This window comes from Nyctereutes procyonoides, unplaced genomic scaffold, assembly GCF_905146905.1.
Source record: "Nyctereutes procyonoides isolate TBG_1078 unplaced genomic scaffold, NYPRO_anot_genome, whole genome shotgun sequence".
NCBI lineage: Eukaryota > Metazoa > Chordata > Mammalia > Carnivora > Canidae > Nyctereutes > Nyctereutes procyonoides.
Genome location: NW_026575146.1, coordinates 3,951,588 through 3,972,390, shown reverse-complemented (window position 1 = coordinate 3,972,390; position 20,803 = coordinate 3,951,588). Strand labels below are relative to the sequence as shown.

The window sequence follows — 20,803 nt, the reverse complement described above, 5'->3', positions numbered from 1 at the left end:
TCTCTCTCTCTCTCTCTCTCTCTCTCTCAAGTAAATAAATAATTTCAAAAATTAAATAAAATAATAAAAAAGTCTCTCACTACATCCAGATTTCTCCAAATCAAGCATTCCCCATTACCTCAGACTAGCACTCATTTCTCTACTAAGATTTTTAATCCAGCATAAAGTCCACACAGACAATTGCCAAATCATTCCTCATATATCATCATTTTAACATAGAAAAACATATGTGTTTTCCCTCACAGTTTAAATCCTTTAATAAAGTTTAAACCCCTGAATCTGTCCCTGCTGCATATTTATTGTAGTTGTTTTATGGGCCAGTCCATTCAGACACAGACTCTCTACATCAGCTATCTGGATGACTATCTGCCTTACACACCCCCATTGCCTGCACTGATTGTCTCGCTCACCTGTGCCTTTTGAATTGGGCATTGGCTGGTAGAAGAGTAAGGACAGACCAGCTCCATTTGGAAGTGATCTTCCTCTCCTCTCCCTCATGGAGCCCTCATTGTAGGAATCTCATGATGGCTCTCATCTAATTCTATGCCAACATATAGCTCCTTCCATTATTTCCAACACATACCTCCTGACCACATACTTCCTAGTTACTTCTGTGTTAATCTTAGGGGACTTTTTTTCAGATCATATGTCCCTGGAGAGAAGATACCATGTTTCACAATTCCTTGTTCTCCCAGACCTACCAGTGACTTGGGCATGAAACATGCCATTGAATAGTTGAGAAATGGACATAAAGAATAAGCTTTCCTCCAAGGAAGCTTCTGTCAGCTGACCTTTAAATTAATTAATTGACCTTAGTTGTTGGGGCTCCACAGAGGTCATCCAGGGAAATCACAAAACTCAGTGTGAGCCATGAGTTATTTCATCCTCTGCTGGCCCTCTTACCTCTGATTTCCTCTGTGGAGCTGTGATGACTGAACATGGTGGCACTATGGGGCACCTTCCCACTCTCTTATGGGGAATTTCTTCCTTGATCTCTGAAAGTGGAGGAACATATTCTCTACCAACCCCTATTGCATGCTTTCATTTAATCTGCTTTCCCTCTTGAACCAAGAACCCACTTAATTTAACCATCAGTAAGATATTTTATTCTTCTATCTTATGTTGCTTTCATAGCACTGATTACAGTTTGGATTTTGTAATAGTCCTGTTTTCAAATTTTCATAAGGACTGAAAGTCTACAAAATTTAGATGTGCATTTCAGTAGGTAAGGTTAGATTATTGAGCACTCTGAAATAGATATCATTCTGTTTTGGAAAGAGGTTTAATGATATTTCATCATCATTAAGAATATAGAAGGTTGCATAATTCTTGTGAGTTTACAGATTATCTGTTTGAGTTTAGTTTGAATGCACTATTTTGGAAGTGAAACAAAATTTTGTTGACTATAAACACTATACAGTCCCTATCTCAACTGTTCATTAAAGTTCCAAATAGGGGCACCTGAATGGCTCAGTGGTTGAGCATCTCACCTGCCTTTGGTTCAGGTCATGATCCCAGAGTCGGGGATCGAGTTCCCATGGGGAGCCTACTTCTCCCTCTGCCTATATCTCTGCCTCTTTCTCTCTGTCTTTCATGAATAAATAAATTAAATCTTAAAAAAAAAGTTCCAAATAGTGTGGTGTTTAAAAGTGTAAGCTTTAACACTTCTAATAACCACTAATACTTAAAATGTATATTTTATTTTCTTTCTTTCAAGTTAGCCATGATCTATACAAAGGCTTATATTTAGTACTTCCAAGAAAATTAAATTTTTGACTTGGTGTCATTACAAATCCTTCTCATAGCATCTGACTAATGAAAGTATCTTTGCCATGCCTGTTAGTTTTTAAATTAAGTTAGATTGGTTCATACTTTCTAATTATCATTAGATATTTGATAATGAAAGTTATAATTTGTGACAGTTGTTATGACAATTATTGTTCCTGAAGACAGAATTTTAAAAAGATAACTTCTACTAAAAATGAAATAAATCAAAGTTTTAAATACTTAACTGTAATGAAATTCCCTCACCCATTATGGACACAGTGGAGTTTGTTTTTTTGTTTTGTTTTAATCTGATGAAGTAATGGAAATTTAGAGCTGGAAGGAAAAATAAAGCAGAGAAGTAGGGACAGAGTGTGTTGGATCAGGAGCAATTTTAATCAGGTGGTTCTTCATTTAAAGAAGAAAAATACTGAATGTCAGAATATAAAAATGACATGTCCAAAGTCACCAAAAGATAGTGCCAGATGAATCCTATAACAAAGATTCTATTCTTCCTGATACAGGAAAATATATTTTTTAAAGATTTTATTTATTTATTCATGAGAGACACAGAGAGAGAGGCAGAGACAATAGGTAGACGGAGAAGCAGGCTCCTCACAGGGAGCCCATTATGGGACTCGGTCCAGGATCAACCTGAGCCAAAGGCAGGAGCTCAACCACTGAGGAACCCAGGCATCCCAGGAAAATAGATTAAGTGATAATAGGTGAATCTAATGTAAAGACTGACAACTCAGTTACTTGGCATAACTTTTCTTGGTGATTCAATGTCATATTTACATGTGAATTTGGTCAGAGCTGGACATAGATGACTGTTTTCTCAGTTGTAATATCTCCGTTTTTGCACTTTGCCAACAGCAGATCAGATTAGAAAGGGAGGGGGAACTGGGCTTTAATACAATCCAGAAGGAATGGAAACCAAGCTAGGTCACTAAACTATGAGCTCATTTAATCAAGTGGTAGTGCTCAGTACTAGCCACCACTCTAAGCAAGAGCCAGACATGATCTTTGCCTGCATTATGACACACAATTTTAGGGAACAAAAGAGGTATGCTGGAGATTGTTATTTTCAAGGCTCTGAAATCCTTTTCTCTCATTTCCATATCTAGGACAATGTTTGAGTTGGTTGCATTTACTGGATGTGCAACCACAAAATATAGTAAAATGATATATAAAAACTTGCTGTTAATGTTCCTAGCACATTTCAAATGACAATTACACTGAAACCTTGATAGACTTTGATCCCTAGACCTCATGCTGGGTGACACCTTATCTTTTAATGATGATTTGGCCTGGTATCTGTAATTGGATTTTGAGTAAAACTTGGAGGACAGACTTGATTTATAATAAACTTCACATTTTATCATATAATGCTACAGCAAAATCTAATGATTTGATATTTAATGCTCAACAGATAGTTTCTAGCAAAGTCTAGATTTTGTATAACTATTTGCCTTGACTCTTCTATTCTCATGAATATACACATACAGTTTTATTTGATATAATTCAACTCAAATATTTTCTGGAAAAAATAAACATGTTAGAAATAACATTATCATCAAAAAAAAAAAAAAAAGGAAGCATTGGCAAGGAAAGAGTTAACATCTTACCAGCAAGCATCTTGTCTCTCATGCGATACAATCATCACTGGCCCAGACCATGTACTACAATTTATGGTAACTGGTTTGATCGCCCCCCCTCCCCCAGGGGAGTTAACAGTCTCTTCTCTTTCAGGATATAAACTCTTTAAAGTCAAGGATTTTCCCCAAAGCTCCTTAAGAGTTGTGAGCCTTCAACGTGTATTATTTATAACCATCATTGACTAAGGACTTTTTAAAAAATATATATTCAGAAATTCTTTCACAACTCTGTTATAATCTCTTATTTAATCACTGTCATTCATTTATTGAATAAGCATTTTTGAGTGTCTGCTATGTGATCCAGGAATCACTCTAAGTACTAACGAGGCAATAGTGTATAAAACAGAAAAAGAAAAAGCTCTGCCCTTATGGAAGTTACATTCTATCAGGAAGATACATAAATAAACATAATTTTTAAAAAGTAAAATATATGGTACATTAAATGAACAAAAATTAAAAAAAAATAAAGCAGCGAAGTTAAATAGGAAGGGCTTTTTTTGGTTTTAGCAGGAAAATGAGGGTTGTGATTTTAAACCAGTTGGCCAAAGAAACTGACATGAGGAAATGACATTTAGGTACACACCTAAAGGAGGTGAGAAAGAAAACCATATAAAAACCTGAGGGGAAGAGTTTTCCAGCAGCAGACATAGCAAGTACAAAGGTCCTGAGGTAGGAACAACACAAGGGTGTTCTAGGGAGTAGAGAGGAGACTAGTATATGAACAAAGGAGTGATAAAGTTAAAAGGTAGTAAGAGTCTGATCCCATAGGGCTTTGTAGACTTGGCCCTATAAGAATAGAAGTCATTAGTAAATGTTGAAATGACCTGACTTACAAGACTTGTTAAAATCACTTATGTAACATAGTACCTGAAATTTAAGTTAATAAAATGAATGGATTATCTGTAGGTAGCAGGAAGCCTGTTGATGAGCAAAGACAGAACTGGGAACTAGAGAATCAGGAACACAGGGATGCAGGTAGGAAAGAAGTTATATTAGTAACATGAACTACTAAACTTTATATAAACTAAATTTATATAGTTTAACTTTTTAAAACCATTTTACGTCTGATGTCATCTGATGAAAGGTCTTTAGTTGTTGAACTGGGGCAGACACTAACTAGGGAATCACCATTTGACCTTAAGCACTAAGGTCAAAGTTCTCTTTCCGCCCCTCTCTCTCTCTGTCTCTGTCTTTCTCTGTCATTACTGGGGCCAGCAAGATGTGACCCTTAGTGGCCATCCTCCGAGCCATGCCTCTGTCTTCAGGCACCTGCACCCCAGAAGGTGCCTGGGTGGGCTATGGAGAAGGGCAGAGTGGGAGACAAACGGGCAGACACCAGAAGAGGTGCAGATGGGCAGGTGAGGGCAGGCAAAGCAGGGGCTCTGGGACGGGGGCGGATGGAGCCAGACATGGGGAAGAAATGGGAGCAAGACTCTCCGGGGGTCTGGGATCCCAGAGAAGGTAGAGAAACTGCGAGGAGGCCAGCCCCAGCCCCACCCCTCCCTGGCAGAGCTTGCTGCAGGGAAGCAGCCCCAGGACGCGCGCTGAGGCCAGGGGTTAGGCCAGGGTTAGGCCAGGGGTGGGGTGGGCAGGCAGGGGTCGCTTACTCTTTAGATTTATCCGAACTGTGCGCTGAGTTGATACGATGCACCTCTTTCTTTTTGGTTTGTTTGGAGGTCATGGTAGAGGCGGCCCCAGGGCTCGGGACCCACGCCGGGGCTGAGCTCCGAGCTAGGAGGGGCTGCGGGCCCCGCTCCGCGTCGGCTGTTGCTAGGAGACCGCGGCCGGGCGCGGCGGGGCTGGGGGCGGGTCCCCCGCGGCTCCCGCGCAGAGGCCCCGCGGCGGCGAGCTCAGGCCTGCACTTGCAGGCGGCCTGGGGGCTGAGTGTCTGGGGAGGAATCGGGGGCCGGGCAGGAGCTTGGCCCTAGGATTGATGGGCGGCTCTGGTAACCTGCAGCTCTGTCAGGTCCGCTCTACCTGCTTTGCTCTTCGGAACCGCTGGCATACCAGTATTCTCTCCTGGATTTTCAATTGTTTGAACAGGGTCCAAGTGTTTGAAGCTGTTTGTTAGGCCATGTCGCCTCTCCCCAGGTCTGCCGAACAAGTTCTTTTCAGTCGTAACTGAGGAGACATTTTGGACGCTCTGAATGGCTTGAAAAGGGCAGGTCCTTAAATGAAAAGAGTGGGTGCAGGGGGATCCCTGCAGGGAAGGCAAGTTCAGGACACGCTTAGTTGCTCAAGTTTTTGCTAATGATGAATGAAGTCTGTGATGAAGAAGTCCAGTGTCTCCATCGTTCATATAAAAGAATAAATCCAAGTCATAGAGTCTAGAGGCCCTTGATACACTCACTTGGGAAGGCCCTAGAGTCAGAAGAAACAGATCCAAGGAAACCACAGCCTATTAAGACCAAGCCTAATGCTCAGCGGGTCCACAGTGGCATTTATTAGTTATCGTGCCTTGGGCAAGTTTTTCCTTTTGACCCTCATTTTACTCATTTGTAAACTGGAGATGCTAATATCTAATTCACAATTCTCTCCCGAAAATAAATATTTATGTGAAATGTTTGGCACACGATGAAAGTACAGCAAATGGGGGGGGGGGGCTCTGTTTCAGATATGACAGCTCAAATGCCAGCAAAAAGCAGGCAGATTAGCATGAATGAGTGAAGCCAAGCAATACTTAGACTGGAAATACTTTAAAACTTCTTATAACAAAGCAAAATATACTGTAGATCCAAAACAACCTCACTACAGAGAGATCTGACCAAGCACAGACCCAAGGTTTAGAACCTCTGTCACTCCTTGGCTGTTACCATGAGCCTAGAAATAATTAACTATCTTTAAATAATCCTTTCTGCTCTTGGGACTGGGCATTGCTCAGAGGCCAAACTCTGCAGGGGAAAACCAGTTTCCTATAAAGTAAATCTTTTAACTCTTCTGACAAATGAATGTCCAGCCCTCTGCACTCAGCATAGCCTTTGCTTGGCCAAGTGTCCCAATCTTACTGTTATTGGAGGTTACACAGCTGACAATCAGACAGCGACTCCATTGTATTTCTATATGCAAGATAAATAACTTCAGAGTCAGTAGTGTTACTGTTATGGTTGAAGAAGTGCCCTATAAACCTCTCCTATATACATAAAGACATATTGAGGGCTCTGTCTCATTTATTCCAGGACTGAAATTTCCAGAGAACTCTCCTGAATGAAAGTATAGGACCAAACTTTGAGAAGATATTATTTAAAACCAAATCTTATCAAAGCAATCAAATGCATGTAGCATCAAATCCAGGAGCATGTAGAAAGACTATTGGGTAAAAATAGCACAATTTTAAGCAACCAACACACAAATGGGTGAGTTTTGCCTTGAGCTAAGGCCATCTCTGAAGATTCCAAGATGCCAAGACTCTTAGAAAAGTCTTAGAAATCAAATAATCTTTAGCTCACCCATATTTAATCGATGAAAACTCCCAGACCAAGAGACGTGCCTTGCCAAAAGTTTCATGGCTAATTGAATTAGGGGCAGTCTGGATTAGAGGCTTTAAATGGAGGAGCACTAGTTTAAGCCAAACATATCGCTACTCCCACTCAGAGACTCCTTTCTCATCTATTAAATTAGGACAAAAATAAGGGAGTTAACCTAAGGATGAAATGAGGTAATAAATTTTTTTTGAAAATATAAAGTGCTTACTGATTCTTAGACCAGTGTTCTCTCTTCTTTATTATGCTATGTATGCAGCATGCATAAACAGAATTTCTCTTCTTTCTGGAACTAAACTCTGGTCAGGCCATGAATCTAAGAGGCCAATATGCTTCCCCTATAAACCAAGATGGTATTTGTATGTGCCAGTGCAAAAGAGTACAATTGACCCATCAATCTTTTTTCTTAAAAAATCCGTATTATGTACACATGGTAATCATGATCAATGCCATTTTGAAATGTCAGTAATAGCTGTGATTTATTGCATCCCTGCTATATGCCAGGCTTCAGGAGGTATGCTAGCTCCTTAGGGCATGGGTTTTAGAGAGAAATATGAATTTTAATGCCAACCCTTATTAGCTGAGTTAACCTGGGTAAGTTATTTATACCCTCTGAATTCCATTTGCTTTATTTATGAAAAAGGAAGGATAATTCTTAGCTCAAATGTTGTTTCTGGAAGATAATAAGCATTCAAATAGTGAAAACTACTATCGTATTTCACACAGGTAAAGAAACTGAAGTGCAGAGAGGTAGAGAGATTTGGCTGATATGGGGTAGGTGGCAGAGCAAGATGAGCCAACCTCCACAGCCTTTGCTCTCCGCAATACCCCAGGCTAACTAAACTTGTTGAGATCTTTCAGAGTCACCAACCCAGATGATTGCCCTATAGCTCAGCTTATGGATTTCCAAGTTCTCTGGTAACTTTCAAAGGCTGAGAAACAGGGCTCATCTTTTACTAGAGCTACCCACAGTGCAGCTTCTCCCTTATACTAACCTTATTGAGGAAGAGTTCTTTGGCTTCAGGCAGCATAACCCTACCCTGCTCCATAGGGAAGTAGTTAGAAATATTCACTTCCCCCATGCCCACAGAAACAGAACAGGGAGGGCTCTCTCTTGGGATTACTTGGGGAGCTGCTGAAATGGGGAAGTAGACTTGGTAAGCACTTCTCCACCCACCATTGGGAGTCCCGGATGACTAGAACTGGGTGGGGAAGTCAGAGAGAGGAGCAGCATTTCTGTTTCTTAAAGCCTGAGTTCTGGGCAGCTTAGACACTTGGCCCCACGGCCAGAAGCAATTATACCCATGGTGCTGCTCCGCCACCTCTTTGCAGTTAGGTCAGTTATAAGTCACCTAGAATTTAAGCCATCGAGAGAAGGTGTCAATTCTACATGTTCTGCTTGTGGTTCAGGTTAATTGTCCTTTCAGATTCTGTCCTTCAATTGTCATTCTTCTGTGACATTGACATCATTTTCCTTTATTTGCCACAGAGCTTTACGTCTCTTAAAATTCTTAAATATTCTGCTTTATTTTTATCCCTCCTTATGCCCTAGCCCCGCACATGTACTAGCCTCCCAGGGCAAGAGAGCAGCACCTGCTCGAGTTCTACTCTTCCTTACCAAATTCCATTCAAATTTGCAAGCCCCCTCAACACCTCATAATCAGAGCTCACACTCATTGAGAACTTGCTGTATGCTTGGCCCTCTATGAAGCTCTTTTCCTGCATCAACTCACATAATTCATATAAACACCCTAGGAATGTGTTAATATTACAATCTCTTTGTTTGTAGACAAGGGAACAGGTGGAAAGGTTAAATTAAATTAGTAAGTGTCGAGCAGGAGTCTAGCCCATGCAGTCTGGCCAGTCTGGTGCCAGACCAATGCACTTTACAATCACATAGTTCTGCCTCAGACTCAGGGATCAACAGCCTTATGAGGTATGCAATCAGTCCATTTTATGGAGTAGAAAAGTGAGTTTTTGGCCAAAGTCCAAAGCAAAGAGGGAGTGGAACCATAATCTAAATGTGAGCAGTCTGGCTTCAGAGTATACTCACTATTACATCATTTTGTGTTCTATCATAGGGTATTTTTTTATTGTGATGAAAACACTTAATATAAGATACTAACATATTTCTGAATGTACGATACAGTATTGTTAATTGTAGCCACAATGGTATACAATGGTGTACAACAGATCTCTAAAATTTATTCATTTCACGAAACTAAAACTTTACACCTGTGGTCACTCCAGCTCTCTGCTACACTGCGTCCTTCAAACAGAGGGAGTAGAGAGGAATGGTTACTCCATGTCATCAAAAATATTATTTAAAATTGTGACTTAGATTCAGCTCTGTCCCCTAATATTCTGTCTCTCCAGAACCCACTAGTTATGGAGGATTTGAATCTTGCAGCTATAAAGCCAAATGTCCCTGCCTGAGATAGTCTCATTAGTCTAGGTAAACCTTAACTTACAGTTTTCATTATCTTTGAAAGGAAATTCTGAGTAGTGATTCTTAAAAAAAAAATAGGAGAATAAGGAAATAAGGTATTTTCATGATACTGGCTGAAAAGTAATTTCCATTTTGATCAGTTGTTTAAATAAGAAGCGATAGTTTTCCTGAGTGTAATAAAACACTTCGTGGGGGTGCATACTAACCTGAAGTTACATGGTGTTGCTGTCACTTCTGCTGTGGGTGCACTGTTATTAATCCAGAAACCCCTTCTGAACAGAGGCATTTCACTCCCCATGTCACTCAGCCCAAGATCAGCCTTCTCCCTGAGAGCTGCCTGCATCTCCTTTGTGTGTATAAGGGAGGGGACATAATTCCAACAACTCTAAAAGGTTCTTCTCTCTCCAGAGCTCCCTCATTTTTGGCGGAGACATCTGTCACAATAGCACTGCTCTTGATCTTCTCCTGCCCAATTCTTCTTGCCTTACATTCAGAAATGTTATTCAAAACACTCACTAATAAACATCATGCATGCAAATCCGAGTGTTAAAGTTTGTGTCCTGAAAATTGGCCCAGAACAGTTGATCTCGGGCATGATTCCAGGAAGCACTATCAAAAGAAATTTAGAAAGGTTTCTGCTTCCAAACAAATGCAGTAGCAGGAAGTTCATTTACCTTCTCATGTGGAATAACTAATAAACTGAATAAAATAAATGAAGGCAATGAAAGGCAGTGTTCCCCCAAGAGGTAGAAAATAAAAAAGACAGGCTTTATAATTCTCCTAGCTTACTGCAAGGCTCTGACACAGGTCAGGGAAACTGTGGCAGAGCCTGATGGTGCCCCTGATTTGGGGAGACAGAGCTGGAATCCAAGGAAGGATTATGGCTGAAGCTCCCAGTGCAGAGTATGTGGAGGAGAGAGCTATACAAAGAGGAGACCTCTTGGAATGCATGTCTCTCAGTGTCTGTCTGAGTACCAAACTGCACAAGCATATGAAGAAATGTCCTGGGGCCACACACACACACACACACACACACACAAAAACAAAACAAAACAAAAAACCTTGAGAAAGGATTATAAGGAACAACCTTCTCTGAGTTCACATGGGGTCTGTTCCCACCAGCATGACTGGAGACATCTCATAATTCACAGGGAATGAACCACAGCATATTGCCTCTGTAGGGATGAGATTTCACCCTCTACTAATGCTTACTGTTCCATCTAACAAACTTTAAAAGCAGAACCTGAAATGATCACATTATATACATGTAACTTAAAGCCTTCCTTGAACAAATCTTAAGAATGTTCATAGAAATACAAAAATAACCAGCATCCAACAGGTAAAATTTAAAATGGTATCCAATAAAGATTAACAGGCATGAAAAGAAGCGTGAAAATATATCCCATTAAAAGGTGGGAAAAAAACAACCAATTGAATAGGAACCAGAAAAATATACATGGATGACAGAATTAGACAGGGTATTAAAATAGTTATTATAACTGTGGGGCATATGCTCAAGAACCTAGAAGGAAAATTGAATATGTTAAGCTTAAGAACATTTAAAACTGCAAATACAATGTTCATGTTGAAAACAATATAGGGGATGGGATTGATGGCAGATTAGGTACCACAGAAAAACAGATTAGTGAATTTGAAGACACTGTAATAGAAACAATTCAAAATGAAACAAAGAGGGAAAAGACTTTAAAAAAAAAAAAAAAGAAGAGTTTTGGAGCATCAGGGAGCTGTAAAATCACCTCAAACAGACTAATATATGTGTAGCTGGAGTCCCTGAATGGGCAGGGAGGATGGGCAGGGCAGGTGGGAGAAGAAAATATAGAAAAACTTAAATGGAAAAATAATGGTCCAAAAATTTCCAAATTTTGTGAAATCTTAAATCCCAGAAACTCAATAAACCCAAAAGCCAATAAATATGAAAATTCTATACCCAGGGACATCATGATCAGATTGATGAAAAACACAGATAAAAGGAAGATATTAAATTAGAAATTGGAAGCTGACCAGCTGGTAAGGAGAGGCCCATCACGGGTGCAGATGGAACATCAACAGCCTGACATGGGTTTGCAGTGCAGCTGCGGTAAACTATAACAGGGTATTTGTGGAAGAAAATGCACCAACAGGTATTTCTCAGGCCTATGAGAGGTTCAGGAAATAGATGTTGTAAGAACTAAAAAGCTGGAAGTTTGTTGCCATCTTAAAATATGAAATACAATTATAACAACTTTTAATATATCCATCTGTTAAATCGTCATCTATCATTTCTGGGTCAATTTCAGTTCATTTATTTTTTCCCCTGTGAATGGGATTTATTTTCCTTATTTGCTACATTTTTTATTAGCTACAAGACATTGTGAATTTTACTTTGTAGAATACTGGCACCATGTACTATTTGTTTCTTTTGTAACTTTATTTTTTTAAGATTTTATTTATTTGATAGAGAACATAAGCAAAGGGAGCAGCAGAAGGAGAGGGAGAAGCAGGCTCCCCATCAAGCAGGGAGACCAATATGGGGCTTAATCCCAGGACCTTGGGATCATGACCTGAGCCAAAGGCAGATGCTTAACCAAATGAGCCATCCAGGTGCCTTCCTTTTTTTTTTTTTTTTTTCTGTAAGATTTTATTCACTTATTTGACAGAGAAAGAGAGAGAAAGAGCAAACACAAGCAGGGGGACCGAGAGAGAGAGAGAGAGAGGGAAAAGCATCTTTTGTAACTTTAACTTGTGTTTAGAGGTTTAGTTTACTTGGAGATTTAATTTTACACCATGGTTATTTCTAAATAGATAAGACTTGGTTTCTGCCCCTGAAGAACTCATAATCTTGTTGAACAAACAGAAACTAGAACAAATACTTACAAAATGATGCAATGAGTCCTCTAGGAAAGATGTAAGTCAGGCTCTATGGAAACCCCAACTATGGATATCCAAGGGGATGTCCTCAGCATGAGTGTTGGAGACAAGCATCTACCAAAAGTCACACACGTGAGCAGAGGCACAGGAGAGATACACAGTGACAGTGGGAGTGACGATTCAGATCCGGATCATGGAGCAGCCCTCAGTGCCTTGCTGCATCCTGAAGTTCTGTATGGCAAGAGGTGGCACTTTGAGAGCATGAAAAGAGTGGACAAGGTGATAAAAGGACACTTGTGCAGAGAAATGCCACCAAATTAATTTAAAGGACTGTAGACAGGCAGTAGAGCATGAGTTTATTGGTGTGCAGACTTGAGCTTGGAAGTTATGAGATTAGTCAAGCTAGTTAGACTCTTAGAAACTCCTTGTACTTGTCCAACAACAACAACAACAAAAAAGGTTATAAATGGATGGCTCATTCAGTTTTGTGTTGGGGTGATCTATAAGAATTTTAAAGAAATTAAAAATTTGAGAAAGAGTAAAAAATAAATTAGCTTGAAGAAGAGTTTTAGAACATGAAAGTTACAAAGAAAAAGGAAAGGCTTCCTGATTATAATAATGTATGTTTCCAGGATCCCTGGGTGGCACAGTGGTTTAGCGTCTGCCTTTGGCCCAGGGCGCAATCCTGGAGACCTGGGATCGAGTCCCGCGTCAGGCTCCCGGTGCATGGAGCCTGCTTCTCCCTCTGCCTGTGTCTCTGCCTCTCTCTCTCTCTCTCTCTCTCTCTCTCTCTCTCTGTGTGTGTGTGTGTGTGCGTGTGTGTGTGACTATCATAAATAAATAAAAATTAAAAAAATAATAATAATGTATGTTTCCACAAAAAAACTTTCATGTTATATAGCTGATTAATATAGTTAAAAGTCCTTCTCTCTTTTAATTTAGTTTTTAGTAATACTTTTTTTTAAAGATTTATTTATTATTTATTTAACAGAGAAAGAGAGAGAGCATAAGTGGAGGGGAGGGGCAGAGGGAGAGGGAGAAAGAGAATCCTCAAACTCCTGGCTGAGCACAGAGCCCTACCCAGGACTCGATCCTAGGACCCTAATATCATAACCTGAGCCAAAATTAAGAATAGGATGCTTAACTGAATGAGCCGCCCAGGTGCCCCTCTAGTAATTCTTTATATTTATGAAGTTTGTTCGGTTTTCTACACATTTATGACTCATATATATTGTATGAATCCTATTTATACAAGAAAAGTTAACATTTATAAATATATCATAGTGTTCAAAAATACAGATCTTTAATCAGAAGTGTGGTGCAGGGGAAAAGTTTAAAATACCCTTTTATTATAAAAGTATTGATTTGGAATTACAAAGTATAAATACAAATAAAGATACCTCTAATCCCATCTTCCAGAAATGACCACAGATAACATTTTGATGTATAGTACCTTCCCATGTATACACAAATCACATACACAAAATTGTGATTACACTACTTGACTTTTTCACTTATCTATGATGCCAACATTTACCCTTGTTATTTAATAATTTTCTACATCATGATTTTTCATAGCTGTGTAGTATACCATTGTATGACTATACTTATCATTGTCTTATTGTTGGACTTTTAGATTATTTCTTGTATTCAATGTGAATAACAGGCTGATGAAACACAATGTGGTTAAGATTAACAGGAGTGAGGCCTGAGGCCTGACCTCCAGGGCCAGTTCTAAGTGGTTTTGGATATGTCATTTCACCTGAGTTCCAGTTTTCTCACTTAGAACATGGTCAGGCTGAACATAGATGCTAGCAATTCCAAGATGTGAGAGCACTTTGGTGGGGAAGTTTTTAGGTTGGGCCCTGGGGTGGAGAAGTCTCAACAATGGAAAAGTAGCATAAGGGTCTACACTTTGAGGGTTGTTTGCAGAACCAAAACAGCAACAAGTGAGCAGTGGCATTGGGAAAAGTGAGAAAGCACTGGAATATCCCTACTTCTGCCAGCCGTTTCCTCTGAGAACTAAAGAGGACTGCCAGCCAGCCGTGCCATACCTTCTAGGTTCCAAAGATGCATGGGTCTGTTGGACAATGATGCTTATAGGTGTGCTTGAGCATTTTACACTGTTTGCATCTGTGCCTATTTTCAGCTTCATAAGCAAGGTTTTGAAAAACACAGTCTAAAAATACACATTAAAGATAACTCATTTAATATAAGTCCTTTTGTTGTTTAACGGAGCTGAAGACTAGAAGAGAAAGGAGAGTAGGAAAGTAGAAAAGCTTTGTCAAATAAATAGATCCACTCATTCTCTCATTTCACAAATATTTATTGAACATCTACTATGCTCCAGTCCCAGTTCCCAGAGATGGAGAGATATAGGTAGGGAACAAAACAGACGAAGCCTTCGACCTCTTGAGCTTCCATTCTAGGAGAGAGACAGACAACATATACACAGAGGACATTATGCTGTTACAGTATGTCAGATGAGGCTCATTGCTAAGTAGGGAAAGGAACTGGGGTAACAAAAATAGGAAATGTGGGAACTAGAAGGAAATTGCTATTTCACATCAAGGCCACAGCAACATCCACTCTGTTACTGTGCCTCTGAAGAGACACCTGACATATGTAACAGACCAAGCCACTCAGACCTCTGGGAGAAAGCTGATTCCAGGCAAAGTCAATAGCAAGGAATCTTTTGTGGTAGGAGGGTATGTGGTGTGTTCTGTTGCCACCAATGAGTAGAACAAACAAAACAAGGAGAAAAGTAATAAAAAATGAAGTCATATGGTGACTACACTTAATGTAGTGCTCAGTGGGTCATGTATTTTTGAACCAATATGTTGTACACCTGAAAATAATACAATATTGCATGTCAATTAAACAATAAAAACAATTCATCAAATTTACACTTAAAAAACAAGAAAACTGAAGTCAGAGAGACAGTAGAGTGGCTGATCATACAGGCCCCTATCAGGAACATGGCATTTGGGATCCCTGGGTGGCGCAGCGGTTTGGCGCCTGCCTTTGGTCCAGGGCGCGATCCTGGAGATCCGGGATCGAATCCCGCGTCGGGCTCCCGGTGCATGGAGCCTGCTTCTCCCTCTGCCTGTGTCTCTGCCTCTCTCTCTCTATCTGTGTGATTGTCATAAATAAATAAAAATTAAAAAAAAAAAGGAACATGGCATTTATCCTGAGTCAGATGGAAGCACTTTGAGGATTTGGGATAGAGAAGTTACATGATCTGGTAGTTTAGGTTTTAAGGGATCTTTTGGGATGCTTTGTTGAAAATAGGCATGATGAATATGGAAGGGCAAGGGGGGCAAAAGCTGGGGAGAAGAAGTTAAAATGCTACACTGGTGATTCAGAGAAGTATGATATTGTTCACACTAGGGTAAAACTATGGGAGAGTGAGACTCATCCTTGGTGCTTTTCAATGTACAGCCAAAAAGGTATACAGGGTGCAAGATGAGAGGGGAATCAAGCATAGCAGCAAGGATTATTTTGGCCTGAGCGACTAAAAGAATGGAACTGCCATCCGCTGAGAAGAGAAAGATTTGGGGAACAGAAGGCTTGGGAAGAAGAATTTGGAGTTCAGGTTTGAATATATTTGGTTTTAGATGCCCACTAGAGGCATAAGCAGAGAGTTCACAAAGAGCTGGATATTAGCCTGGAGTTTAGGGTACAGGTCTGAGCTACAGATAGAAACTTGGAGGTCATAATCATAAAATGAATTCCCTAAATATCATCACCCATACCATAAAAACATGTTTTAATATTACAAGAATATATGGAAAAATTCAATTAGGTCAGTAAATGATTAATATGGTTTAATGGTTGAGTCATTCTGCAAGTAAAGTTACTCTGATGATTAGTTTAAATCAATCCGTACTACTTAGACAAAATTCCACTTTAAAACAATGTCTTTTATTGCTTTAGACGACTACTCTAGCTTATGAAAAACATTGCTCTACACTTCTCCCTCTACACAAAGCAGCTATTGACTTAAATGAAATTTGTATCAGGTTTCACAAGCAACCATTACATTTTCTAGCCAGAGTGATCTTAATGACCTCATTTAATGTAGAACTTCATTTTACAGAAAAAGGGGGAGAAAGTTCAAAAACAAAGTCATTCAGCTTGTATACTTATTATTTACTTAATACAACAAATATTTACTGAGTGCTAGGTGCTGGTGATGTTCAACAATTAAAGATTCTATCCGATGGAATTTATAGTCTCTTTGGGGGAGCTGGAAAACAAACAAACATGCAAATCTATCATATGACACACAAATGAAAACTGCCATGAAGAAAAATGAATCATGATAAAGGTAGAGTGATATGCAATTTATTATCCAAATTGGAACATATTTTACGGTAAAAACAGTTGAAAACTAGGTGGAATGCCAGGATGGCAGATATAAGCTGGAATGTCCAGCCTGGGCAAATGAAAATATGAGTCACCCAGAAAAACAGGATTGGGGGTGCAGAAGGGGTGAGTCAGGTTTATTTCAAATACAATAGTCAAGGGTCAAGTGATAAGGTGACATTTAAGGAGAGACCTGAAAACAGTGAAGGAGAAAGACATGGATGTGTTTGGAGTAGACTGTTGCAGGCAAAGGAAACAATGAAAAGTCTCTGGAAGAGAGAGGCTTCTGGATAAACAGCAAGGGGATCACTGTAGTTGCTAGAGAGGGAACAGGAAAAAGAATTGTAGGCGGTGAGGCAGGATGATGTGGACATTTTTAGTTATTAAAATAATGTTGGTGTTTATTTTGTTTCATAGAAGAAGCCTTGGTTATGAAATCGGGAGTAACATTGAATTTTCGTTTTAATAATAGTAATCTTGCTGCTCTATCAACAATAGATTGAAGTGGGGACAGGAAATCAAAAATAATCCATTTACAATGCCAGCAAGAAAAATTACCTCGTAGCAAATTTAACATGAGCCACACAAGGCTTTTACCTGAATATTTGACTGCTAAAATTGAAGAAGATCTAAATAAATGGAGAAATACATCATATTCACAGGTTAGAAGGCTCAAATCGTAAAAATGTCAATTTCTTCAAAATTCTATAGGTTCAATCCATTTCTAATCAAAACTCAAGCGTGTTATTTTTTAGTTCTGATATTAACACAGAAATGCCAATGACAGAATGATTTCTAAGATGCTTTAAATAGAACAAATTTGGAAGATTTATATTACTTTAAGAATTACTATAAATCCATGATAATTATTGATGTGGAAAATAGAAAAACAGATAATTAATTAAAATAGGAAGCCCAGAAATACATATGTAATGAAATGTGATATTTATTTTTATAAGGGCATCAAGAAAATTTATCTTTTTAAAGATTTTCTCCATTAGTTTATTTATTTATCAGAGAGAAGGAGAGTGAGAGAGCACAAGAAGGGGGAGTGGCAGGGAACCTGGACTCAAGGCTTAATCACAGGACCTGGAGATCAGGACCTGACCTGAAGGCAGATGCTTAACCAATTAAGCCACCCAGGTGCTCCAACACCAGTGAAATTTAATGTGGAAAAAGATTACATGTATTTTTCAACATATAGCACCAGAACTGGATATCTTCAGGGAAGAAAATGCAATCTGACAAAAATCTCACTCCATATATAACAATTAATTCAAGATAGCATGCAGATCTAAACATAAAGAAATCTTGCCATTTGCAACATGGGTGGATCTAGAAGGGTATAATGCTCAGTGAAATATGTCAGTCAGAAAAAGACAGATACCATATGATTTCACTTATATGTAGAATTTAAAAACAACAACAACAGGGATCCCTGGGTGGCGCAGCGGTTTGGCGCCTGCCTTTGGCCCAGGGCGCGATCCTGGAGACCCGGGATCGAATCCCACGTCGGGCTCCCGGTGCATGGAGCCTGCTTCTCCCTCTGCCTGTGTCTCTGCCTCTCTCTCTCTCTCTCTCTGTATGACTATCGTAAATAAAAAAAATAAAAAAAAATTAAAAAAAAAATAAACTGAGAAAAATTATAAAAAAAAAAAACAACAACAACAACAAATTAACAAAGAAAAAAAAAGAGACAAACAAAAAAACAGACTCAACTATAGAAAACAAACTGGTTACCAGAGAGGAGGTGGATAGGGGGATGGGAAAATAAGTGAAGAGGACTAAGAGTATACTTGCCATGGTGAGGACTGAGTAATATATGGAATTGTTGAATCACTACATTGCATACTTAATATAAACTCTATCTTAACTATACTGGAATTAAAATTTTTAAACTCAATCTAAAAAGCTCATTAAAAAATATTGAAGAGGGATCCCTGGGTGGCACAGCGGTTTAGCGCCTGTCTTTGGCCCAGGGCGCGATCCTGGAGACCCAGGATCGAATCCCACGTTGGGCTCCCGGTGCATGGAGCCTGCTTCTCCCTCTGCCTGTGTCTCTGCCTCTCTCTCTCTCTCTCTCATTCTGTGTGACTATCATAAATAAATAAAAAAAATAAAGTAAAATTGTTTAATAAAAAAAAATATTGAAGAATATATCTACAAACCGGGGCTATTCAAAGATATCCCAGAACACACAAAACCATAACAAAATTTTGGTGAACTGAATTTTGTTAAAATCTTCTGTTCAAAATAGCTATTATTTAGAAAATTAAAAACCCAAACCTCAACGGAATAAAATCATTGCAACATATTTATGCAACAGATAATTTGTATTTACAATATAGAATTTCTAAAGTTCAATAGCAAAAAGATAAAAAGGTGGCACAAAACTTGGACATTCACAAAATAGGGTTTTATGAATGGCCCATAAGCATAGTCATTAGGGTAATATAAATTAAAACCCAAAGAGATATAATGGGTAGGTACAGATCTACTGTGATGCTGAAATTTTAAAATACAACTAATAACATATTGTATTATTCCATGTCATCCTAGTTAAACTGAGGGCCACATTTTCCAGAATTGCTTTTCCTTTTTTTAGATTCAGCTAAAAGAGGAACTTGCGTACAGTTTAAAGCATATAAGAAAACAGTGGCCATTACCCTCATTACTCTCTATCCATGTCAGACTTAGCGTCAAATGGATGCATCCACTGGGTCACATATGATCTCATTTTGTCTAGTTGTTTAACTCTCCTTCCAGGCTGACCAAAACCAGCCCCAGTTCTACCATCAATGCTTGAAAAAAACAAAGAAAAAAATGCTTGGCTGTGGACCCACAAAGATGGTAGCTACACAAAGGCAACAATTTTCCATAAATCTCACCATTAACTTCCTCTTTTTGAGCCTTCTGCAGTGGCTGGATATGCTCAGTTTCTCAGATTTCCGGCAAGCTCTAACTTACCTACCTGTAGCGGTACTTAAGGTAGACTCATTAGTAACTCTTTCTGATTCTGCAACATCTTTCCATTTACTTCATCTGCCCTCACCTTGTATAAGGTCTAATTCCTAGAACAAATCCCTCATTCCAGGAATACTCATGTTAGCTCTGCTTCCCTGACTAACCCTTGACAGCTATAGTTGTTGGCGCTTCATGTGCACTTGGGTCTGATTTAGATAGCTAGATCCTAAACTCTGAGCCACATGTCATTATTGAAATAAAACTTTTGGGATTTCTAGAATGAGAGTGATTATATTTTTCATGTGAAGAGGCTACAAATGATTTGTGGTCAGAGAGAAGATTGTGGAAGATTGCAAAAAAGGTCTCAAATCCTTCTTAACCCTGTAGCAATACTTTTTTCCAATGTGACTTTTCAGACTTTCCATTAAAAGTGGAATCTATTTCTCCAACCCTTAAAGATGTTCTTGGCCATGACTTTCTGTGGCTACTGAGATATTAGCAAACATCAACCAAGCAGAGGATTGGAAAATAAAAAGTGTTGGAGCTTATCTTCTTTTTTGGCTTTGTAATCCAGTTGCCGCGTGGATGAGTCCTGGCTCGTTTCTGAAACATCCATGACCAAGTCATGCCTTTTATCCCAGTTGACCATGAGGTAACCATAAAATATATAAGTGAGGTTATCCTAGGCCATCAAAGTCCAATAAGCTAGCTCAAATCAGTGTTGTTTAATGGTTCTAAATTACATAGACATTTGTTATGAAGCAAAACAAAAACTGACTAATATGAATACTAAATGCTGAGAGGATGACAAAGCAACTGCAAATTTAAGTCACTGATGTTGGGAAATGACTCTGGAAAACTATTTGGCAGTTTCTTATAAAGTTAAACTCACACCTACCTCAACATCCAGCAATTCCAGTTTTAGGTATTTACCTAAGAGAAATGAAAACACATCTTCACACAGAGATTTGTACAAGAAAGTTATAGCTGCTTTATGCATGATTTTGACAGTTGGAAATAACCTAAATGTCTATCAGGAAGAGAATAAACAAAATGTGATATATTCAGTAATACCATTCAGGATTAAAAAGGATTGTACCACAGATAAATACATGGATAAATTATTTTTTAAAAACACAGTAGCTTTAGGAATTTAACTAGATATAACAGTGTTTACTATGTAATTTCATGTACATAAAATATAGGAGAAATATATAAGAAAAGAAGAGCAAAGGAGTAACAGTGTGTGCAAA

General features: G+C 38.9%; 1 protein-coding gene and 1 long non-coding RNA gene across 2 annotated transcripts in view; one reads left to right on the top strand and one right to left on the bottom strand.

Moving 5' to 3' along the window:
* ADGB (androglobin) overlaps positions 1-5,120 on the bottom strand; it is a 157,608-nt gene extending 152,488 nt beyond the window's left edge. Inside the window, exon 1 of the mRNA XM_055311188.1 lies at positions 5,030-5,120. Within this exon, the coding sequence (XP_055167163.1) occupies positions 5,030-5,103 (74 nt within the window). The 5' untranslated portion in view covers positions 5,104-5,120. The remainder of the gene's footprint in view (positions 1-5,029) is intronic.
* The window catches only part of LOC129500590 (uncharacterized), a 38,726-nt gene continuing 22,575 nt past the window's right edge, over positions 4,653-20,803 (top strand). The window contains exon 1 of the long non-coding RNA XR_008662572.1: positions 4,653-4,780. This is a non-coding gene — a long non-coding RNA (uncharacterized LOC129500590). The remainder of the gene's footprint in view (positions 4,781-20,803) is intronic.